At 44.3% G+C, this 24427-nt stretch overlaps 1 protein-coding gene across 2 annotated transcripts in view; it reads right to left on the bottom strand.

Moving 5' to 3' along the window:
• UBE2O (ubiquitin conjugating enzyme E2 O) overlaps window positions 1-24427 on the bottom strand; it is a 103310-nt gene that overhangs the window by 33017 nt on the left and 45866 nt on the right. For both annotated transcript variants that reach the window (XM_085861915.1, XM_085861905.1), the window contains exons 9-13: window positions 16532-17292; window positions 16076-16230; window positions 6290-6405; window positions 5923-6048; window positions 2014-2103 (exon numbers count right to left, since the gene is read on the bottom strand). In XM_085861915.1, coding sequence (XP_085718041.1) covers window positions 2014-2103; window positions 5923-6048; window positions 6290-6405; window positions 16076-16230; window positions 16532-17292 — 1248 coding nt within the window. The remainder of the gene's footprint in view (window positions 1-2013; window positions 2104-5922; window positions 6049-6289; window positions 6406-16075; window positions 16231-16531; window positions 17293-24427) is intronic.

The raw sequence follows: 24427 nt of genomic DNA on the forward strand, positions 1-24427 counted from the left end.
TGGCTCCGTAAGAAGCATCTCAAGGTCCTGGAGTGGCCGAGCCAGTCTCCAGACCTGAACCCAATAGAAAATCTTTGGAGGGAGCTGAAAGTCTGTTGCCCAGTGACAGCCCCGAAACCTGAAGGATCTGGAGAAGATCTGTAAGCAGGAGTGGGCAAAAATCCCTGAGGCAGTCTGTGCAAACCTGGTTAAGAACTACAGGAAACGTCTGATCTCTGTAATTGTAAACAGGTTTCTGTACCAAATATTAAGTTCTGTTTTTCTGATGTATCAAATGCTTATTTAATACAATTAAATGCAAATTAATTATTTAAAAATCATACAATGTGATTTTCAGGATTTTTGTTTTAGATTCCATCTTTCACAGTTGAAGTATACCGATGATAAAAATTACAGACCTCTACGTGCTTTGTAAGTGGGAAAACCTGCAAAATCGGCAGTGTATCAAATACTTGTTCTCCCCACTGTATACGGCTTTGTTTGACATTTTCAGCTGTGCTCGGTATGTGTGTGTGTGCGTGTGCGTGTGCGTGTGCATGTGCGTGTGCGTGTGCGTGTGCGTGTGCGTGTGCGTATATATTTTGCAGTTCTGCAAAGCCGCATGCCTCTAAGGCAATGGCACCCAACATCGTGATCCCGAAGCAGTTATCTCGTTAGTCTTCGTGCAGTCAGACCTTCCCCTCATGTCTAATGGGTTAACGAAACGAAGTGCATTGCATGGGTCTTCGAGCTGGGTCTAATTATATATCGATCTTCCATTCAATCCTGATTTTCATTCCAACCCTTTCCATCTATCCATGATACAAACCGAAGCAGGCACCGCACCCAGGCAGCCACCCTATGAGAGCCTCTCCACCAACACTGTATGGGACACGCATGGCACGTCCTTTCATTCGAATCTGAGCAGCGATTTACAATGGCGTCTCATCTTGCTCCACCTTCGCTCACCAGAATCTCACCACCTCGACCACCATCATCTCCCGCACACTGGAAAAAAATCACCCTCCGCATCGATGCAATTTGCTACCAAATGAGTGTGATGTATGGCCCAGGCCACTCAGAGTGCATGGCGTGGGGACGGGCCAAGAATGTTAACAGCACCAACCGCAGCTCACCGGGGGTGCCTGGAACGGGCATGCGGGACCGACATGACCATCGTCCAGTCGCCAGAACACTTCCCAAGAGTTTAGTGCAAGGCCGTGTCGCGCTGGATGTGGGAATGAGGCCGCTTGCGGCCCTCGGAGCCTGGCAGGGCGGGGCCAGGATCCAATGGAAGGGCACACTTCAGATGACGGCGTGTCGCTTTGGGTCATCGCCCCACCCTTCTCCCGGGGCTTATAAAAGGCGGATCGTGAAGCCGTCCACCCTCTCTCTCCTCCCCCTCGTCTGGCTGGCTCTCACCGTCTCTGCCTCTTTGGCGCGCCCACTTCTTTGCCTCTCTGCTCTGCCCTCTCTTCACTGCACCTCAATGTCTGCCCGTCGCTGCATCTGCACTCGGGGTTGGTGTGCGACAGATGTTCTTCTGGACCAGTGCGGAGCAGGCATTTCCACGAGCCCTGGTAAGGTGATCAAGCAAGAGATAAGGTGCCGACTTGTAATGTGGGATCGCTCAAGCGGAGCGTCCCCCAAAGCGTAATGGATTGCACGGTCGGCCGACCCCGCCAGGTATTGGGAGGCCGTTAGTTCTCATCTGCTCTCCTTCCTTCTGGCTAACTAATCTTCATCAGGTTTGTGTGTGTGTGAATATGATGGTGCCTGTCGTAGATATATATATATATATATATATATATATATATATATATATATATATATATATATATATATATATATATATATATATATATATATTTGTGTATGTGTGCACACGCACGCGCACACACACACACACACACACACACACACACACACACACACACACACACACACACACACACACACACACACACACACACACACACACACACGTATCAGTGGAACAAGGATTCATCCGAAGGTGTAAGGTCATAGTCCTACCTGAGCAAAGACGCTTGATATGCTGCCGTCTGCCCACTGCACACTGATTTTGCCATGCTTCTCCAAGAAAATAACTTGCCCTACACAAGACTGAAGAGAAAAGTAAACATTTTACTGTGTTATTTAAGCATTAAGAGACAGTGCATTAGTGAATGGGCAGAATCATACAACCTACTGTCATATATATATATATATATATATATATATATATATATATATATATATATATATATATATATATATATATATATATATATATATATACAAATCTTTGAAAAAAAACTTACACTTAATACAGGCTACACTTAAAGTGTCTAAACAATCTTTGTTAAGAGCACAAGGGAATGTAAGGGCATCACTTTGACGTTGTTTGTACAGCAAAGCTTTGGTGAAAATAAAAATTTTCAGCACAAATGTATTATTTTAGATGACACACATCATTACCTCCGCCGCCGAAGGCGGATTGAGGTTATGTATTCACCACTGTTTGTGAGCACAATATCTCAAAAAGTTATGAACCGATTCCGATGAAACTTGGTTAATAGGTTGCGTTTGCGACAAAGATGAATTGATTCGATTTTGGTGAAGATCAGGATACGAGAATTTTGAGTGATTCTTCACCGCTGAGAAAACGTTAACATTGCATGATATCTCAAAAAGGTATGGACGAGCTGTGACACAACTTGGTGAATGAGTTTGGCGGGTGACAAGAACAAGTCAATTAGATTTTGGTTAAGGTCAGGATGTAGATCCAACCTATCAGTGGGATACAATATATAAAATGTTCAGCCTGTCAGAGGAATGAGCTCCACTGAGCAAACCATTAAAAAAGAAAAGTGCAAAAGTGCATTAAACAAACATTGCACCAGCTAATGGAGTTATAAAAATAAATAACATAAAAACAATGTGGATGTAAGTACTATATATTACATTTCAAACTTTTTTTTGACATCATTGGTTCTAACCACTTGTGCCACAACCAACCATTGCTGCAAAGTGTCTTACCAGCAAAGCATGCCTCCCATGTAATCTCATTGTTGGGAGATGGAGACAGCGCAAGATAAAAAGGTAAAATTGCATTTTTCTGCATTTGCTTTTTTGCATTTCTTTGAAGCTGGAAATGTTACATTGCACCAATTAATGCCCTGTAGTTGAACCCACTATCACTACTTTGAGGAATAATCTGCAAAAGTCTTGAAGAAAACAATAACTACACAGTACTTCAGGGGAAGAGCCACCACATAATAAACCTGTACATTGCCATTAGAAGATTTATCATATATATAATCAATACATATTCAAAAACAAAATATTCCACTTCAAGAACATCTGTTGCCATATTTAGTGCCATTTCTGCAGTTCGAAGTTATCTTTGGCAAGCTGGTTCTCAGCGAGATGGCTTTGTTTGACGTTTTTAGCTGTGCTCGGTGGCAATTTTGGCTGTCACCTTACCTTGAAAATAGCAACACTGCACAAACTTATGTTAGGGGTTCTGTCGTGGCAGAGGTGGAATGGGCCAATACACAAGCTTACAGTGACTGATTAACAAAATGGGGATGCCCTGTATAGCATTATACAGTGCAATCTCATCATAACAAACTGATGGGTTCTGTGGACTACTTGTTGCATGATGAAAATATCAACTCCCACCCCTCTTAATCCCTCTTCTGCAAAAGGGCACCACAAAGTGTTTAGGGTGTGCGAGAGTGACTTTGGAAACACTCAAAAAAAATTTATATTACACTAAAAAATGCCTTGGAATGCAGTTTCCATTTGGCCAGAACAATGCTCAATGAACAGGCTATAATAAGGACACCAAATCTTTCTCTAGTGCCTCAAGGATTACTGCTAATTAAACTATAACGGCACTCAGGAGAGCACATACTTCTGCCAGACTGAACATTTTACGTTTTGTATCCCACTGGTAAGCCGCATCTAAATCCAGACCTTAACCGAAATCTAATCAGCTTGTTCTTGTCACCTTCCCAACTCATTCATCAAGTTTCGTCAGAATCCGTCCATAACTGTTTTGAGAGGTATTGTTGACGGTTGTCATCATGGCATTTGTCCAGGATGGAGAATTTCAATAATCACATTCATCGAACTCCTCACTGCTTAAAACAATGGTGATGCTTCCTCGTTGTGATTGGTGGGGTGGGGCACTTGTTGGTTCCATATACGATATGGCCTCACCAATCACGATCACAGTTCGAGGTACATCATTAACCAGTGTATGTATGTGTATATATATATATATATATATATATATATATATATATATATATATATATATATATATATATATATATATATATATATATATATATATATATATATATATATATATATATATATATATATATATATATATATATATATATATATATATATATATATATATATATATATATATATATATATATATATATATATATATATGTATATATTTTAGATTAGCTCTGACTCCACACACTCCACAAGCTCTGACTGACCAGTGCTCCAGATTGCTCCTCACACCATCACTGAAAAACCACCGTGTTTGACAGTTGGCTGCAATCTGTTCAAAGATAACTCTTGACTGGGAAGTCTCCAGACCCATACGTGTCCACTGTCAGAAAATTGAGCAAATTGGGACTCATCTGAAAAAATGACAGTTTGCCAAAAACTCCAAGGGTCTGGTGGCCATCCCGTCAGCCCACTTCTTTCTCCTTTAAATGTTGGCTGGTCTAAGAAAAGGTTTTCTCTGAAGAATTCAATGCAGAAGCATTTTGATGAGACAGTATGAATCGTAATTAACGCTCCACCACATGTCTGCCTTCCCTTCCTCTCACCTCTCGCTGCCTTCCCCCCCCCCTTCCTCTCTCCCCCTCCCTCCTCTTTCTCTCTCTCCCCCTCCCTCCTCTCTCTCTCTTTACCTCCTTCCTCTCTCTCTCCCCCTCCCTCTACTCTCTCTCTCCCCCTCCCTCTACTCTCTCTCTCCCCCTCCCTCTACTCTCTCTCTCCCCCTCCCTCTACTCTCTCTCCCCCTCTCTCTACTCTCTCGCTCCCCCTCTCTCTACTCTCTCTCTCCCCCTCTCTCTACTCTCTCTCTCCTCTCCCTCTACTCTCTCTCTCCCCCTCCCTCTACTCTCTCTCTCCCCTCCCTCTCCTCTCTCTCTCCCCTCCCTCTCCTCTCTCTCTCCCCTCCCTCTCCCTCTCTCTCTCCCTCCCTCTCTCTCTCTCCCTCTCCTCTCTCTCCCCCTCCCTCTCCTCTCTCTCCCCCTCCCTCTCCTCTCTCTCCCCCTCCCTCTCCTCTCTCTCCCCTCTCCCTCCTCTCTCCCCTCTTTCCCCATCCCTCCTCTCTCTCCCCCTTCCCCTCTCTTTCCCCCTCTAACTCCTTAGTCTTTCTGCTCTATCTCCTCACTCTTCCCCTCTCTAAATCCCCACCCTTTCCTCCTCACCCTCTCCCTCCTCTACCTTCGTGCCCTGCCAGACCCCATCCCCTCTACCTTCTTCCTTGGATCTTGTGTTGATAAATTGGTATGGTGTCTGTGCAGGCATGAAGGACTGAATGGCCTCCACCTGTGTTAGATTTCCTTGTATTTCCTTGTACCTCCTCATCCTTTCCCCCTCTACCTCCTCACACTCCCCCTTTTCTCTCTCCCTCGCCGTTCTCCCTCTCCGCCCTCTTTTTCTCCCCCTTATCTCAGTATTCCCATCAGCGAAGCCATGGGTAGTATTTGCTAATACAGTATATACTAATATAATCGATTTTTAAAAATTGGATTACGTATTGTATCCTGCTCCAAGAAGGTTTTGAGTACCCCAAGTATCAACAACCAATAAGAACAGGAAAGTAAGTAAGTAAGAACAGAAAAGTAAGTAAGTAAGAACAGGAAAGTAAGTAGAAAACAAAAGTTGCCATTTTGCCTCTTCAGCAGTGGGGATGACGACGTCCAACCTCTTGATGCGCAGGACAATGTCCAATTGTCGAAGAAAAAAGTCTGGGTGGTCCGCAAGGTCATAGACGCTCACATCTTGCTCATGACACAAAACCTGGAGTGTGCACAAATGGACAACTTCCAATTCATAAAGCTATTGCAGTAATTGCCAACAATATTTTTCAAAACTAGGTAAACTTCAACAAAAGGTCAACATGAAATCTCAATTCCCTCACATAAGAAGATGAGTGGTGCAAAACCAAATCCATAACCAGGATGGCCATGCCAGGTATTGTGATACACTAATGCAAGACATGATACACCACAACATGGTGTGTTCAGTAGTTGTCTTGTACCTGAGGTGGAAGGTTGTCATGGGACCTGAGCCAGCAGACTGTACATGTTCGGCCTTGGTGATCAGTGGAGGATACAACACCATACACCTCTTCATTGTCCTCATTTCCCTTTAGCCCTGGAAGTAGAAACATATGAGAACGGAGCAATGATGCATTTCCCCAACACCTGACAACCAAATACAAATACCACCTCTGACAAAGGGGAGAAACCCCATCACCCATAATACTTTCTACCCCTGGGTCCATGCCGAATAATGGCATAACATTGGGTATCCAGGATACATTTAGCTCGTGGATGAGAGATGGCAGGATAGCTGCTTGTAACATGCTTGCCTCCAAGCTGCCTGGTCCTGGATTTGTTATAGCATGGAGATTCATCTGAATGAAACACATGTTATGGTAGAATGGAAGTGTGGGTGTTGAATCTCAAAGCATGCCTTCATTTGTTGATGATATCCTGGCTGAATCCTCCATTTCGAGATAGTTATATTAGTTGTATTGTTAACACGAGCGGGCACTCCTGCCCGGGCGTGGGGAGTACCCTTCTCAGCACACCTTCGGTGGGATTTGTGCTGCGGCACATTCTTGGAAATGCAGTTTATAATTGGTCATTTTGGAAAGAAATTCTGTTGATCACAACGTATCACACTCCATATCATAAGATAAAGGAAAACGATTTGCCATACCGGCTCGCACCAAAGATGGCGCTATTTCCGCCACGTCAATTTTGCAAGATTACTTGCATTGCCTGTGAACCGGGCGTAGTGGTGTGCGCCTGTAATCCGACGACTCGGAGGCTTGGGTTGGAGGATCGCTTGAAGACGGGAGCTCTGCACTGGGCCGCGCTATGAGAGGGTGTTGGGCAGCCGGAATCATGGCGAAACCCAATCCTTATCCCTGTGTCGTAAGAGGCGACCAGGGTTGCGTCAGGAAGGGCATCCGGCGTAAAACCTAAGCCAAATCAGTATGCGGATCATAACGGATGATCCGCTGTGGCGACCCCTAACGGGAGCAGCCGAAAGACGAACAACAACTTGCATTGCCTGTGAGTGCAGGGATGTGAAATACCCCGTGTATGATGGGCAAATTGGCTCCTGTGTACCGGGTGTTTTTTCAATCCATAAAAGACTAAATGTCTCAGCCAATCACGCAAGAACCGTTTCATGGACATAGACCATCCCAGACTCATTGAAAAGGTATTGGTGAGCAGTGTCATGGATATATATTCTTTAATATTTGTGGATGGGGAGGGTGGTGAGTAGGAATGGCTTAACTTGCAGAAAAAGCGTTTGTGGCTCTTGCAATGCTGTATTATCAAGCACCTTCACTTCCTTCACCTGATTTTATTCTTTTTTTGAAGACCTTGTATCGGGTGAATTTGGGAAAATGTTATTCTTTTTTTTTTTATTTCACCTTCTTTCTTAGGGGATTGGGAGGGGATAGTGACATGGAAATGAGGGATGATGGGATGTTCTTCTTTCTTTCTGGTGTTTTGCCTGAAAATAGGTTCAGTGCTGCCAAAGTAGCCCCACAGCTAGGACTACATTGAGTGTTGCCTTTGTCTTTCCAGTGGTAATGAGGACAAGAATATTTAAACGGAAGACCAAGAATGAACCCGAAGAAGTAAAGAGCAAAGACGGAGTCATCAGGAGGAACCTGGACAGGATTCGGGTTTCAGCCGCTGCTCCACACCCCTCAAAACCCATCCAGGCACAGCCAAGTGAGCCTGAGAGAAAAATTTCTGCAAGAATTCACTTCTCCTTCGAGAGAAAGATAACAAAAGAGAGGAATAGAGAAATGAAAGAGAAGAAAAAGCAAGAATTATAATGAACAAAAAGGGCACTCGGTGGAGCGCATACCTCCACAACACAATGCCTGATCCACGAGAACATATCGGGCCCAGTACGTTTTTGAAATATCATGCTATATATCGTTTTTGGCCCTCTCAATAATGAAGAATCACTTTCAAAATTAAATAATTCTTGTATCCAGATTCGGATCTTCACCAATATCGAATCACTTCATCCTACACACACACACACACACACACACACACACACACACACACACACACACACACACACACACACACACACACACACACACACACACACACACACACACACACACACGTGTCCACCAAGTTTCGTCCGAATCTGTCCACAACTTTTTGAGATATCCTGCTATATATCAGTTTAGCACAATCTCTCAATGATGAAGAATCACTTTAGAAATTCTAGTTGATAGATCCGGATCCGGATCTTCACCACGATCGAATCAATTAGTCCTTGTCACACACCCAACGTGTCCACAAAATTTCATCCGGATCCGTCTGCAACTTTTTGAGATATTCTGCACACAAACAGACAGAGAGAAAGGGGTGAAAACATAACGACCTTCACCTTCGGTGGTGGAGGTAACAAAGAGAATGATAAAATAAAATAAAATGAAAAATGAGAAAGAAATATGAAAGGAACAAAGATGTCGGGTAGAACCTGGACAGATAGATTTCAGCAGTTACTCCGCAGGATCAAACGCAGCAACATGTACAAGCTTCCACAGGTCTTAGCTCCAAGCTACCAGGGATAATACCTCACCTACTCTTCGTGAAGGGCATCGTGGGATATCTAATGTCCACAAACGACTGCCAGAAGACAGGATGCCCAGTTTAACCTCCATCCGAGGGACCATGCATACATCAATGCCTCGCCGTGCTTGAGACACCAGGACAAAAGCTTATAACTGCGCCAAGATTTGAACCCAAGCGAGACCGCTCAAAGGAGAGTGGGTATACCTCTAGAGGTCTCGGTTATTCTGCAAACCCATGGTGGGATGTTCCATTATTACCTCCACCACCGAAGGTGGAAGGAAGTTATGGTTTCACCGTCTGTCTGTCTGTCTGTTACTTGCAAAATCGAAGATTTTTCAAGTATATTGGTTCGTCGATTTTGGTATTCTTTCGGTCTGTCTGTCTGGCTGTCTTTGTTTGTTTGTCTGCTTGTCACCTACAGGTCACAATTTTAAACCGATCTTCACAAGTTTGGCATAAGGAAGAAACCTATTGTTTTTGAGGTCAAAAGGGCAACATAGGCCAAAGGTCAACAACTTAGGTGAGATCTCTAAAATCCTCAATTTCCATCCGATTGACTTGAAATTTGAAAAGGTTTTATTTTTCAGGTCACTGAATTCAACCACCAATTATTTTGTAGGTCCACATCGGCCAAAAGGTCAACATTGGCTGCATTTCTAAAATTGTCAATTTTCATCCGATTCACTTGAAATTTGAACAGAAGTTGCATATTTGGTCATTGAATTCAACCGACAATTATTTTTGAGGTCAAATTTGTTTTATGGGTTTTGCAAGTATCGTGCTCTGCAGCACGACATCTTCTTCTTGTTATTCTGTCTGTCTGTTTGTTGGGTAGTCGATCTAGTCTACCCTTATTATCAGTATTTCCGTGGATATGTTTGTCTGTCTGTCTGTCTGTCTGTATGTCTGTTCGGTCCAGTGCTCCGTTAATACAATGGCGATTTCGATGAAACTTGGTTGGTAGGTTCATACCATGACCTAGTTGTGTGCAAATGAGAACCGTTGCTATGGACCCATCCATTGCCTAGCAACGGACCTAGAAATTTAAAAAAAAAAATCTCTAATTTTTTTTTCGAAAATCAAAAATCGGGCCACGAGCGACTGTGGGCAGTACATTCAGCCATTTGTCAAAAATTTCCAGCCGGATCCTATGAAAAATGTTGGAGAAGATAGATAGAATGAACCCTGGTTGAAAACAATAAAAAAACGAAGTTCGTTATATCTCAGAGACTACGAGTCAGATATACATGAAACTGGTATGGTTGGTTCATGGTATGTCCTAGTGTGTGTGAACCGTTTTTACAGCCATTTTTCCCTGCTGTGCAGGGGTTTGGCTTTTTGTGAGGCAATGTTTTATGGCCGGATGCCCTTCCTGACGCCAACCCTGGTCGCCTCTTACGACACACAGGGATATGGTACACCTATTCTAACCGGGGCATACACCGGGACCAGTACACTGGCACTCATTTCGCCGACCTCGGAAGGATGACAGGCTGAGTCAACCCCCTGGTGTTAATTCAGCAGCCAACGGGGCTTGAACTCAGGACACTGGGATCCCAAGCTGCCACCCTAACCACTAAGCCAACACCAGGCTTATGTCCTAGTTATGTGTGATAAAGAACCGTTGCTATGGACCCCTCCGTTGCCTAGCAATGGGCGAAAAACCTCGAAATGTGGGGGTATTTTAACGAAAAAAAAACAATCTGCAGCATTAACCCTTGAAGCTAGAATCATGAATTTTCTTGTGCCTAATCCTCAGGTCATTCCCCATCGAACGGGCCCATCGCGTCAGGTTCTAACTCTTATAGTTTCCAAATGGCAGCCCTGAAACTGAGTCATAGAGTACACCACTGGTCACCGCTGGTGAAAAATGACCAATTTCTCAGACAATTATATTTCCGAGTACATGTCCATTTAACATGCAACTCGGATGATAGGTTCATACCATACAACATACATAAAGAACCGTTGCTATGGACGCTTTTGTTGTCTAGTAACGGCTGAAAAACGACTAAATTCAACTTGATCGACTACCAATGTCCGCCTACCAGCTTGTTTGCTTGTTTGTCAATCACCTACAGGTCACAATTTTAAACCGATCTTCACGAAACTTCACCAAGTTGTAGAGAGTCTCAACTGAAAAGCCTATTGATTTTGAGGTCAAAAGTTATCTTGAGATCGAATTTCTAAAATCGTAATTTTCCATCCGATTGACTTGAGAATTAAACAGCAATTGCATAGTCCATTACTGAATTGGGAGACCAACTAATGTTGAGGTCAAAAAGTCAAAGGTCAAACTTCTGAAATAATCAATTTCAATCTGAAAAATAATAAATTTTCATCTAAATGAGCTGAGCTTTGATTAAGACTGTCAATTTGAATCTTAATTAAATGGACAATTTCATGTATCCATGGCAACCTTTGGAGAGGGGGGTGGATTTTGCAAGTGTTGTACTCTGCACGATGTCTTTTTCTTGTTTGTTTGTTAATTTGTGTGCAGATTATCTCAACAAGTTGTGGACGGATTCAGATTAAATTTGGTGTAGAGGTTGGATGTGTGACAACGAGGAACTGATTAGATTTTGCTGAAGATCCGAATCCAGATCTGTATATGAGAATTTTTTTTTAATTTTATTCAAAAATGTATTGGGCCTGATATGTTCTCGTGGATGAGGTATTGCATGGCGGAGGTATGCACTCCACCGAGTACCCTTCAAGTTGTAGTTCACTTTGTCCCATAGAGCATGGACAATCATATAGAAACCTCTAAGCACTTTAAAAAGAACAAAACGGTAAGAAAAGTTTATATCAAGAAAAAGCAACTTCAATTTTTTTTTTTAACCCAGGAATTTAAATACATGATTTGCATGAAATGAAATCAACTAGAACGGCACTCTTCGATGTCGAGACATCAACAGCTATGCCTCCACCTGTATTATTACATACTTGTACCAAGTTATATTGAAATCTCTTTAACAGCTGTTCTCAAATATCACATTATTACCTGGCATGACCTCTGACCTCTTGACCCCATAATCTAATCAGTTTATGTATACATCATTATACATACTTGTACCAAGTTTAACTTAGATCCCTTCAGCCGTTCTTAAGTTATCGCGGTAACAAAAACCTACCACGGACTCTGACCTCTGACCTCTTGATACCGCCATCTAATCATCTCTTCTTAGCATCACACGAGATACTTATTACCAAGTTTGGTCAAAATCCCATCATTGAGTCACAAGTTAGCATGGTAACATAATATTTACCGAACATGAACTCTGACCTTAAACCTCTTGACCTCAACATCTAATCAGTTCATCTTGACATCATTAAACATACTTGTACCAAGTTTGGTCAAATCCCACGACTGGTTCACAAGTTGGCGTGGTAACAGAATGTTTGCCCAACATGACCTCTGACCTTTTGACCCCAATATCTAATCAGCTCATCTTCACATCATTAGACATACTTGTATTTGAAGAAAGCTAAAAGGGAGGGCAGGTATTTTTTTGAAGCAATTAAGCAATAAAATAAAATAATAGCAAATATTTTTTAAAGTTGACAAAAAAAAAAAAATAGACAGACAGGAAACATCAAATGAAGAGGATTTTTTGTTTGTTTGTTTTTTTGTATACATTGTCAGGACTCTGAGAAGAGCTAAAACACACACACACACACACACACACACACACACACACACACACACACACACACACACACACACACACACACACACACACACACACACAACAGGGGAGGGGGGGCAGGAGACAAGAGGGGTAGGAGAGGGAAGGACAAAACAGTGGGGAACACAGACATTACATCCGTGGAAGGGGGAGAGGGATGGGGCAGGGAACATGGGGTACACAAGATGAACACCACAGGGACTTTCAGGACCTTACATGACAGGGAACTTTCAGGGGGGAAGGCAGGGAATTTGAAGGAGGTGGGTTTGGGGTGGATTAACGGGAGTAGAAATGATCATGGTTTTGGATGGGGGATGATAAGAGGTGGTGGTGAACAGCTGTTTTGAAGGCCTGGAGGGAAGAATGGGATTGAATCGAGGAGGGAGTTTATTCCAAAGGTGGGGAAAAAAAGAGGAATGAAAAAGTGAATATGAGCAGTGATTCGTGATTTTGGTAGTTTTACCAGAAGGGGGTTGTTGGCGGACCTTGAGCGCCCTGCGGAAATGTGGGGGGGGGACATATCACAGACAGAGCAGGGGGGGGGGGGCGGCGAGACCAGAGAGGAGATGGTAGAAGACAGAAAGACAACCAACCTGCCTGTGGTGAGATAAGAGAATGAGAAGCCCAAAGACAGCCTCACGGAGAGAGATACCAATGATCTGAAATGCTTCGGTTTCTACAGCGTGAAGCTGAGAAAGGAGAGAAGTAGGAGCACCAGCCAAGAGGGAACAGCAGTACTCCATCAGGCTGCGGATGAAAGCTTTGTATGTGATCAGGAGCTCAGGTGAGCCGAGGAAGGACATTGCATGACAAAGGATGCCCAGTCGGCGACTGGCTTTGGAGGCCAGGTTAGAAATGTGGCTTTCCCAGGAAAGATCATGACAGATAGTGAGACCCAGAAGTTTGAATGAAAGGACTTATTCAAGAGGATTGATGAGAAAGTGGATGGGGGGTGGGGAGGGGGGAAGGGGGGGTTCCAAACGGTCATTTCAGAGAGACATAGTGGGAGTGCGAGATTTGTCAGGATTGAAAGACATGTTCCACGTGTTGGACCAGTTTGTGATTTTCCCCAGATCTGCAGAGAGTGAAGAAGCAGCTGCTTGCCAGTCTGAGGGATGACAGATGGTATTGCAAAGGGTAGAGTCATCAGCAAAGAGGATTTTCCAGAGAGTGAGAGAGATCATTAATGAAAACAAGAAAAAAGAACAGGGCCCAGTATGCTGCCTTGAGGAATCCAGCCTGGAGAGGAAGAGGGGATGGAAGAACCCCATTTAGGGCCACACGTTGGCTGCGACAGGAGAGTAAGTCTGCGGGCCATGAGTGGAGATGGCCTTGAATACCATGGGAAGAGAGTTTGGTGAGCAGGGAAGGGTGCCAGACCATGTCAAAAGCACACGATATGTCAAGGGATATGGCTCTGATTTCATGTCTGGCATTGAGGACCTCCATCCATTGTTGGGAGAGCAGAATCAGCATATCCAGGGTAGAGTGACCTGGTCTGAATCCAAATTGATGATCAGAAATCAAGCCATTGGAAAAGAGGAAGGATTTAATGTTTGAAGCGATGATGGATTCCATAACCTCACTGATGACTGGGAGAAGGCTGATTGATCTGCAGTTAAAGGGATCTGTTTTTGCACCTTTTTTATGTAGGGTGGTAATGTTTGCTGATTTCCAAGCAGATGGCAGAGGACCTTGAGCAAATTAGAGGGTGAATAGAACAGAGAGAGGGTGAGAAAGAGCAGAAGAGCAGGTTTTTAGGACACGTGGGCTGATGCTGTCTGGACCAGTTGCAGAATCCGAGTCGAGGTTTGACAGCAAGCTCTCCGCTTTGTCCGAAGAAAAGGACACAGAGTCCAGGGACAGCTGGGTGCGACTGGGAAAGGTGGGTAGAGAAAGCGATTGGTTTTGGACACAAGATTTAGATGCAAACACCGAGTTTAGGCATTCAGCCTTAAGTGCAGCCATTTGAGGTAAGGGAGGAGAACATACACCAGAAACAGATTTGATTCGACACAATCAGAATTTTAAGGAGGGAGAGAGGTTTGAGAGTTCAGACTTGAGATTAGAAAGATGTTGTTTTCTAGCTCTCCTGAGGGTAGACACACACTTGTTCAGAGCTTTATGGAAGGAACTGAGATTACCCTCAGTTGGATTTGCTTTTCATGAGGCAAAGGCAAGATGTTTCAGGACAACTGCCTCACCACAAGCTTCAGTGTACCATGGGCGGGAAGAAGGGTAGAACAACTGAAGACGAGAGGGGATAAATCTGTGAGAGAGAGAGAGAGAGAGAGAGAGAGAGAGAGAGAGAGAGAGAGAGAGAGAGAGAGAGAGAGAGAGAGAGAGAGAGAGAGAGAGAGAGAGAGAGAGAGAGAGAGAGAGAGAGAGAGAGAGAGAGAGAGAGAGAGAGAGAGAGAGAGAGAGAGAGAGAGAGAGAGAGAGAGAGAGAGAGAGAGAGAGAGAGAGAGAGAGAGAGAGAGAGAGAGAGAGAGAGAGAGAGAGAGAGAGAGAGAGAGAGAGAGAGAGAGAGAGAGAGAGAGAGAGAGAGAGAGAGAGAGAGAGAGAGAGAGAGAGAGAGAGAGAGAGAGAGAGAGAGAGAGAGAGAGAGAGAGAGAGAGAGAGAGAGAGAGAGAGAGAGAGAGAGAGAGAGAGAGAGAGAGAGAGAGAGAGAGAGAGAGAGAGAGAGAGAGAGAGAGAGAGAGAGAGAGAGAGAGAGAGAGAGAGAGAGAGAGAGAGAGAGAGAGAGAGAGAGAGAGAGAGAGAGAGAGAGAGAGAGAGAGAGAGAGAGAGAGAGAGAGAGAGAGAGAGAGAGAGAGAGAGAGAGAGAGAGAGAGAGAGAGAGAGAGAGAGAGAGAGAGAGAGAGAAAGTTTCTTTGAAAGAATTCCCAGGACGAATTGATGTTGGAAAAAGTAGCGATGGGAGACCAGTCTCGAAGTTTGATGGCTGATTGAAGACCATGCTAGTCAGCCTAAGTGAAGTGCCAGACTTGACGGTGCTGAGGAGGTTTTCTAATAACAGCAAAGTTTTGTCAAAATCAAAGCTAAAAATATGCAAAAATAAACTTTATAAATGAGGAGGAACAGGATGGAATAGGTTGGAGAGGAGAGAGAGGTAAAGAGAGAGAGAAAGGAAAGAGGATTGGATCAGGAGAGGGGGAAGTGGGAAGGGAGAAGGAAGTGGAGAAAGAGAGAAAGAAAAAAAAAAAGGAGAGAGGAAGGAGAAACAGGGAAGAGGTTGAGATGGGCAGGGAGTCATTAACTTGACAGGTATGTCAGCTTGGTTTTGCATCAAGAACAAACTTAACAGCCCATATATGTGAGCAAGCAAAGTCTCGTCACATCCATAACAGAACCACACAATAGAAAGAAAATGTTTTGAAACAACTCAAACAGACTAAAGAGCACGACATACAAAAGAAATAACAGCATCAAAACCATCAACAGATCATTCAACTCAAATTAAATGGAACATTCATTCAATGCAGAGACAGCCAATCCCAAGCACACCTCTCTTGTCCAGCACAAAGTCCCCAGGACAGTATTCATATTCATCTACGTGCACAAGGATGCCGAGGTCGTTGGAACGCACATTGTGTGCAATGCTGCCATCCTGCCACATCACATCTACGAATGTCTTCGTGTGAACCACCTCCACAGCCAGCCTGCCGCACAATAAATGTCAAAACTGCACAATAAAGGACCGTGTAAAGCACAGATCCCATTTTCCACAAGTGTAAAAGCTGACAATAATGACAAAATTGAAGATAACCAAAAAGAAAAAGACAAAAACAAACATTTCACTGAATTTTATCAACCTACTCCTCAAATCCCATTACTTTTGTACAAACATTACATGCTATCCAGTTAAGGCAAAACAAAAAAGTCAATTTAGGAAACACAAAAAAAAGAATCATATGTTTATAAGTTCAGATGTAGTAGTTTACAATGCTTACAATGCCTTACCTTTGACCTGGATGCACGGGGTGAATCGCATCAGTATGATGCTTCTGCTTGCGTCTTTTTTTCAAATGTTTCAGAGCTGTAGGCAGAAAAGGCTTCCGGCGACCAACTGGCAGTCTTACGTTCAAAAAGCTTGAACCGACTGAAGAAGCAGAGCCTGTATCCACTTCTTCATCATCATCGTCGTCGCTATCATCCTCTTTCACTTCATCATCTTCATCCAACATATCTACCCAACGTCCACCTGTCTGTGGCAGCATTTTACTTGCTTGGTTATCTTTTATTGACAAGTCATTGGTCATTTCAAAAACTCTTGCTTCCGTGTCTAAAGTGGTATCACCATTGCAGGCCAAAGATACACCTGTTGTGCTCGGCTCATCTTTGGCACCGGGTGGTGAATCTACGGCATCTACCGTATTCCCTTTCACCAGATCCTTTGTGATGTTGGATTCAAAGTTTACCTTGATCTGTGAGAGCTCAATTAAGAATCTCGAAGTTGCATCGAGAGCACGAGTAGCCACATGGAATACTGGGGACGTGTCCATCTCACAAGCTTGCTCTGGTTTTGCCACTATGCCTGAAAGTTCCAGGCAAAATGAGTGCATTTTGGTGATGAGAGATTGTGCTGAGGCTTCCACTTCCTTGGCAGTTTTTGTGGCTGAACATGAAGCCATTTCAGTCATGCAGGATGCTGCACCATCTTTTGCCTGGTTCTCCTTAACCTTCTCCGATGGGAAGATTCTTGACATGTACAACTCCTTGGGCTGCAGAAAGTAATATCAAGAAAAGTGCAAATGGAGAGTGGCAGCAGTGAGGGAAGAGGCAGTGGTAATTATTTTGTATATAGTTTGTAAAAGATTAGCGAAATACAGTTGTTCAATTCTGCAGAAATAAGTGCTTTAAAAAACAGGTTATGTACAGTGCCTATAGAAAATCACCCCCTTTTCAAAATTTTCACCTTTTGTTGCCTTTTAGCCTGGAATTAAATTGCGTTAAATCAGACTTTTTCCACCTTTACTAGCACAACCTAAACCACAACTTCCAAATGAAAAACAAATTCTACAAACTTCAGAAAATTAATTAAAATTACAAAACTAGAATATCTTGGTTGGATAAGTGTCCACTCCCCCTTATAACAGCAATTGTCAATTAGCTCAGGTTTAACCAATCACCTTCAAAATCACACACCAAGTTAATTGACCTGCGTTTAATAGCATTGACTGATTATTTCAGAATATAATCAGCTGTTCCTGTAAGTTTCCTCTGCTGGGTAGTGCATTTCACAGCAAAGACTCAACCATGAGCACCATGGAGCTTTCAAAAGACCCCAGGGATAAAGTTGCGGAAAGGCACAGATCGTGGGATGGGAATAAAAATATTTCAAAGGCCTTGAATATCCCTTGGAGCACAGTCAAGACAATCATTAAGAAGTGGAAGGCATATGGTACCACCAAGACCCTGACTAGATAAGGCTATCACTCCAAACTGGATGACTAAGCAAGGAGGAGACTGATCAGAGAGGCCACCAAGAGGCCAATGGCAACTTTGAAAGAGCTACAGGCCTTCAAGTCAAAGACTGGTCACTGTGTGCATGTGACAACAATATCGCAAGTACTCCACAAGTATGGCCTGTACAGTAAAGTGGCAAGAAGGAAGCCATTACTCAAAAAAGCCCACCTTGATTCCCGTTTGAGGTATGCACAAAAACACTGGAGATTCTAAAGCTAAGTGGCAAAAAGTCTTGTGTTCTGACAAAACCAAGATGGATCTTTTTGGCCTAAATGCAAAACGTGACATTTGGCATAAACCCAACACAGCACATCACCCAAAGAACACCATCCCTACTGTGAAGCATGGTGGTGGCAGCATCATGTTATGGGGATATTTGTCATCAGCAGGGACTGGGAAACTTGTCAGGATAAAAAGGAAAATGGATGGAGCAAAATACAAAAACATCCCAGAGGAAAACCTATTGCCCTCTGCAAGAAAGCTTAAATTGGGACAGAAGTTCAACTATCAGCATTACAACAACCCGAAACACAGCCAAAGCTACACTGGAGAGGCGAAGGAACAAAAAGATAAATGTCCTTGAACGGCCCAGAGCCCCGACCTCAATTCTAGCAAAAATCTGTGGCATGGCTTTAAGATTGCTGTACATCAACACTACCCACGCAAGTTGACTGAGCTTGAACAGTTTTGTACAGGAGAATCAGCAAATATTTCCCATTCAAGGTGTGCAAAGTTGGTAGAGACTGATCCCAACAGACTCACAGTTGTAATTGCTGTCAAAGGTGCTTCCACCAAGTATTAACTCAGGGGGGTGGGGGGGGGTGGACACTTATCCAATCAAAACATTATAGTTTTGTATTTTTAATAAATTTTCTGAAATTTTTAGAATTCGTTTTTCACCTGGAAGTTGTGGTTTAAGATGTGTAAATATAGGTTGAAAAAGTCTGATTTAATGTAATTTAATTCCAGGCCATAAGGCATCAAAAGGTGAAAAATTTGAAAGGGGGTGTAGACTTTCTATAGACACTGTATATACTGTTATTGTTGTGGGGGTAGATGGAGGAATTTCATAGCAAGTTAGGATTGTATAGAGTTGCTTGGTCCATGGACATGTTGGAGATATTGTTACGAATCTGGAAGCCATGAGCACACAACAGCCAGAGTCCTTATAGATCAGTTATATCGGTAATTATGTGTTTCTCGCTGGGGTCCCGTCCCTAGTCTAATGGGAATTAAATGTACCTGTGCTGTGGGTTATTTTATAGATCTTCACATCACACACAACACTCGTGGCATTCTTCGCACGTTCGCCAGCAAGCGCGCGCGTAGGCAGAGTCTAACATAGGCATGGCGTCCCTCTTTTGCCAATCGGCAAGGAGCGGGCGTCTCACCCGCACCGTTTCCGACTCAACACTATCGCCATTATGCACGTGGCCGGAGGTGAGGAGGTGAGCGGGGCTACAAACGCCTCCGATCGGACTCCACCCGCCTACCGTGGGCCTGTCCATATAAAGACCGGACGGGGTCCATTTCGTGTGTGTGTGTGTGTGTGTGTGTGTGTGTGTGTGTGTGTGTGTGTGTGTGTGTGTGTGTGTGTGTGTGTGTGTGTGTGTGTGTCGCCGTCCTGTAAGTAGAAACTGTTTAAGTGCCTTGTACATTGTAAATTGCATTTCTTATAGTTGTGATAACTCTGTTCTTTTCGTGCTTCCGCTGCCCCATTATAAATAAACCCCCCAATTGTTCAATGTACCAGCTCGTTGTCTGTCACTTTCTTTCATTGGTTTAGCACGGTGCGTATTGAGAATTAGGGAGGCCTTGTTGCTGTAATTGTTTATTTGGACCGGCACGGCTCTGGTAACTCCCGCTCGGTACGCCGGACCCGAGTTGGTACATGCAACTCAGTTCGGACAGAGTCGGCCGAGGGTGTGACTTCCCCGGTAATTTGACGACGTGGGTACTTAGGTAAATTGGAATTAGACAAGTGGATCCTACCTCACGCCGTCAAAATATTGGAGACCACGTTCCGCGAAGGGACCCGTGCCCTTTCGGACTTATCCGAGAGTCACGACCTAAATTTCAGGGTGTTCGGTGGAGACGACCCTACTGCTCCCCCTGGTGGTCGTTTATCGCCGCCAAATCCCGGCCCACAACAAATTTGTGATCAGGAGTGCGATTCCCCCCCCCTCCGCCTCCGTAGAGAAATTCACGGGATTCGGATCAGGGGTGTACGGAGTAAACCCCCCCCCCCACCGTTCCCTCCCAATTACGAGCATTTTAAATTGTTCTCAGACGCACCATGGCGAGCCAAGATGAGCTGGCTCAGGTGGGTTTCGAAGTAAGTTTAGAGGAACCAGTGGCCCAGGACACCCCCATGAAAGAAGACGTGCCCCCGCAACCAAACTCAGAGGTAGTAATGGGCGTGGGGGTGGCGGCGAATAACCCCCCCCCCCCCTACATCAAATGTCCCTCCCGACCCTTGGCGAATCCGCGCCCGACCAAGGCGAATCGGCTTCGTCAGGGTCACTCGACATGAGCCGATTAATGGAAATGCTGGTGCAGATGCAGAACCGCACGGATGCAACCATGCAAGGAATGCAAAGCTGCATGGAGGCGAATTTACAGAAAATGGAAAACAAAATGGATGCAAATATGCAAACACTGAGGGGTGAAATGCAGAGCATGGGGTTGAATCTGAAGGCGAGTCTGGAGGATGTAAAAGACAAAATGCGGGCCATGGGCGAGAAAATGGCGCCTGCACGTGGGGGAGCGACCGAACCGGGGGGGAGGGGGGAGTGCAAAATGTGTTCGGCCCGCAATGGAGACGGGTGAGGTCGGGATGACGAGCGACGGCACGACAATTAGGGGGGAAACGAATAAACTCGGGCATGAGGGGACGACGGAAAATTTAAAGGAGGTGACGGAGATGCATAAATCAAAAGAGGGGGACGAATTGCATGAAACTAAACAAGAAATTAATGACCACACACAGGTAGAGATAGGAGGGGACAATGGGGTTAAGCATGGGGAATGTTTCGTGACCCGGTGTGAGCATCAGGATAGCCTCCCTCAGGAACAGAGGGAGAGGATAAGTTCCCTCGAAGTGGACTGCGACCAGGTAAGTCCGGTCGGGCCGTGCGAGGTCGAGCAGGTGCATGATGTGAACGGGTACATGCAGAGTTTGGGGGGGGGGGGCAGAGGCCTCGGGACCCCTTGTAGTAACACGAATCCCCGATGTGATTGTCCCGGAGTGCGTGTCAAGGTGTGCTAGTGGTGTGAGTAACATGGCATGCGTGAGTGTGTGCATGGAAATGGATGTCGGATGGATTCAAACGGGAAACGGGAAAAGCAAGCCTGGTTCTATGCCTGATATAGTAAAAGCATTGAAATCTGCAAATGGCAAGTCTACAAAATACTAGTGTACATATTAAAATGGATCAAATATACTTCAAATGTTCAATAAATAAATTATTTTAAAATCACAGTGTCTATTTACTTCTGTCATGTCTCTGCACTGCATTTGGAGGGGACAGAGCATGGATTGGGGGCGGGGGGGGGGGTGGGTGGGGAGAGAGAGAGAGACAGAGACAGAGGTGGGGGGAAGGGAATTCACAGAGAGCATATATTATGCTTTATGAACAAAAAACACACACACACACACACACACACACACACACACACACACACACACACACACACACACACACACACACACACACACACACACACACACACACACGCACACACACACACACACGCACACACGCACACACACACACACACACACACACACACACACACACACACACACGCCGATATTGGCAATTTTTCGGGAATCAGTACAATTACCGACTGCAGTACGTATTGCATACAACCCAAAAACCTTCAGTAGCTTTCACCAATGTTTTGGGGGAATTTCAATAAACAAATTTTAAAAACAGCATTGCAATTATATGGATGTTTCAAGGAGAGGTGCATAAACAATATTTATTGTGGGACGGGTGGAAAAAAAAATTTGTTCGGTAATTTCGAAAACACCTTAATACAGCAAACGGCTCAGAAATTGGGTGTTATCAAATATATTTTGCTTTGAAACTCAAAAAGAAAAACCGTATAACCTTTGTAAAGCACGCCCGAAAACCAATTGCTTTAGAAACAGTCACGAGGACAAAGGAAAACCTGATAAAACCTCCATAAGATACGGGATGAAACTGCCACCATGACACCCCAAAGAGGCAAGGTATGCCCAGACATCTGCAGAGAGCCCCTCCAGACCCAAATCTACCCATGTGTACTGTATATGTACCTCTACCTTGTATAGCAACTAATGACTGTACATTAGGATACAAACTGTACCGCTATCGACTGTCGGGTGCTTGGCAAGTGGCTTAAGCACTCAAGCAAGCACTCCAACAGAACTCCTGGCTTGGCAAGCAATTACCAATTGCTACTATTAAAGGCATCCACCCCAAAATGCCCAAGCAATATCCAAATCGTACAAATGAACATCTTTTCTAAGCAGTTGAAACTGCTGGAAACTTCAATTCTGAAGCTTAAATTTTGTAACTCGGCTTAGTTTAAGAGATTCTCGAGGTTATGCCATGTGCGGAAATGAAATAAAGCCACGACCGCTGGCGTATCCAGCTGTTTATAAGCACTGCAATGTATCCAGCGATTTGTAGGTCTCAATAATATGAGTGAGGAGAGTGAAAAAAAACAAGAAAAAACTTTGTCGTTAAGCAATTGTTGTGTCCTGTTCCAAGTCGAAGCATGGTTGAGCAGGCCAAAAAAACATGGCAGCTTCAGACTCCAGCAGGGTAAACCAGGAATCACCTTAAAACCCCATCAAGAGCGAGATGGCCGAGGATGTGCCTGATCAACGGATAGCGGAACGGTTCTACCTTGGAGGCAAACACATGATCCTTGGAGATTATAGCACACGCAGTATGGGAGGGTGGAAAAGGGTGTGCACCAGAGGCTCTCACATGGACAGAGGACAAGAGTTTATACTCCAACCCACAATGAATACACAAACACAAGCAATCTGGATAAATAGAGGTTTAGTTAACATAAATCCAGTATTCATAATAAGAATGTATCAAAGTGTAATAATGAAAACCAGAAAAAGAGCAATCAGAGATTGCAAACCTCGCCAGGACTTCTTTTGAGTGGTGTGTTTTTATAGGTCTGAGGATAAATACAACATGGCTGCCAAACCATGTGACCTATGATGTCAAATGTGTGACCCTTTTGTTCCTCATGTATAGATGGTCATATGTGTAAAGTTTTGCCTCGATCTTTTCAGCCATTTCAGAGAAAAAGATTTTTGAAGGTTTAACATACATATATATATATATATATATATATATATATATATATATATATATATATATATATATATATATATATATATATATATATATATATATATATATATATATATATATATATATATATATATATATTGTTGTGGTTGACCAAATTCGCAAACCACCATTCAGGTCCCTTAGGTGAGATATCTCGGTAAGTATATGTGTAGTTAGGCCCAAACCCGTTGTCTCGAGGGAATAAATGTCATTCAGTCGGGCTGCGATTCTTCAGGATAGCCGTTTTTCTTTTACTATCTTTATTTTGGACCAGCAGCCATTACTACCACCACCAACCACGTCTCAACAGCCATCACAACAACAACCACCTACCACCACAACGCCGCTTCACAACAACAACCACCAACCACAACGCCGCTTCACAACAACAACCACCAACCACAACGCCGCTTCACAACAACAACCACCAACCACAACGCCGCTTCACCACAACCGCCACGACCTTTACCGTCACAACTCGCCACCATCGCATCCACACCATCTCGCGCCACTCGTGGGCACCGATACTGGACTCGTGCAGGGCGCGCACCGAGCAGCGTATTCAAAAACATCACGGACTTTCCACAGAAAACGGATCAAAAACGACTCACGCCCACTTTTGCTCCGTCCAATCGGAGAGCGTGGGCGATTTGGCCCCGCCTCCAGGGCGTTGGAGGGCGGTCGCTATATGCAAATTCATGGATCAAAAAGCATTCACGCCCACTTTTCCTCGGTCCAATGGGGCGCCAGTTAGAGCTGAAGGGTCGGAGGCAAAGGGTCAAGGGTGAAAGAGCGAAGCCACGGGGCTTATATAAACAGCTGCGTTCGTCAGTAAAGGGAGTTGTGCGGAGTTCAAGAGAGTCGTCGGTGGAGCTGGAAAGAAGTGGGAGAAGTCAAGAGTGAAGAGTTGGGACGAGCCAAGAGAGGAGACGGAGAGGGCGAGTAGACGGAGCTGTGGAGAGGTGACGGCGGTGAAGGCGGACGAGGGGGTGCTCGCGTCGGTGCCGGGAGCTGCACAGGGAGAGGC

Source organism: Eptatretus burgeri, chromosome 2 (assembly GCF_056783735.1).
Source record: "Eptatretus burgeri isolate ZD-2024b chromosome 2, Ebu_testis_v1, whole genome shotgun sequence".
In the NCBI taxonomy this organism is placed as follows: domain Eukaryota; kingdom Metazoa; phylum Chordata; class Myxini; order Myxiniformes; family Myxinidae; genus Eptatretus; species Eptatretus burgeri.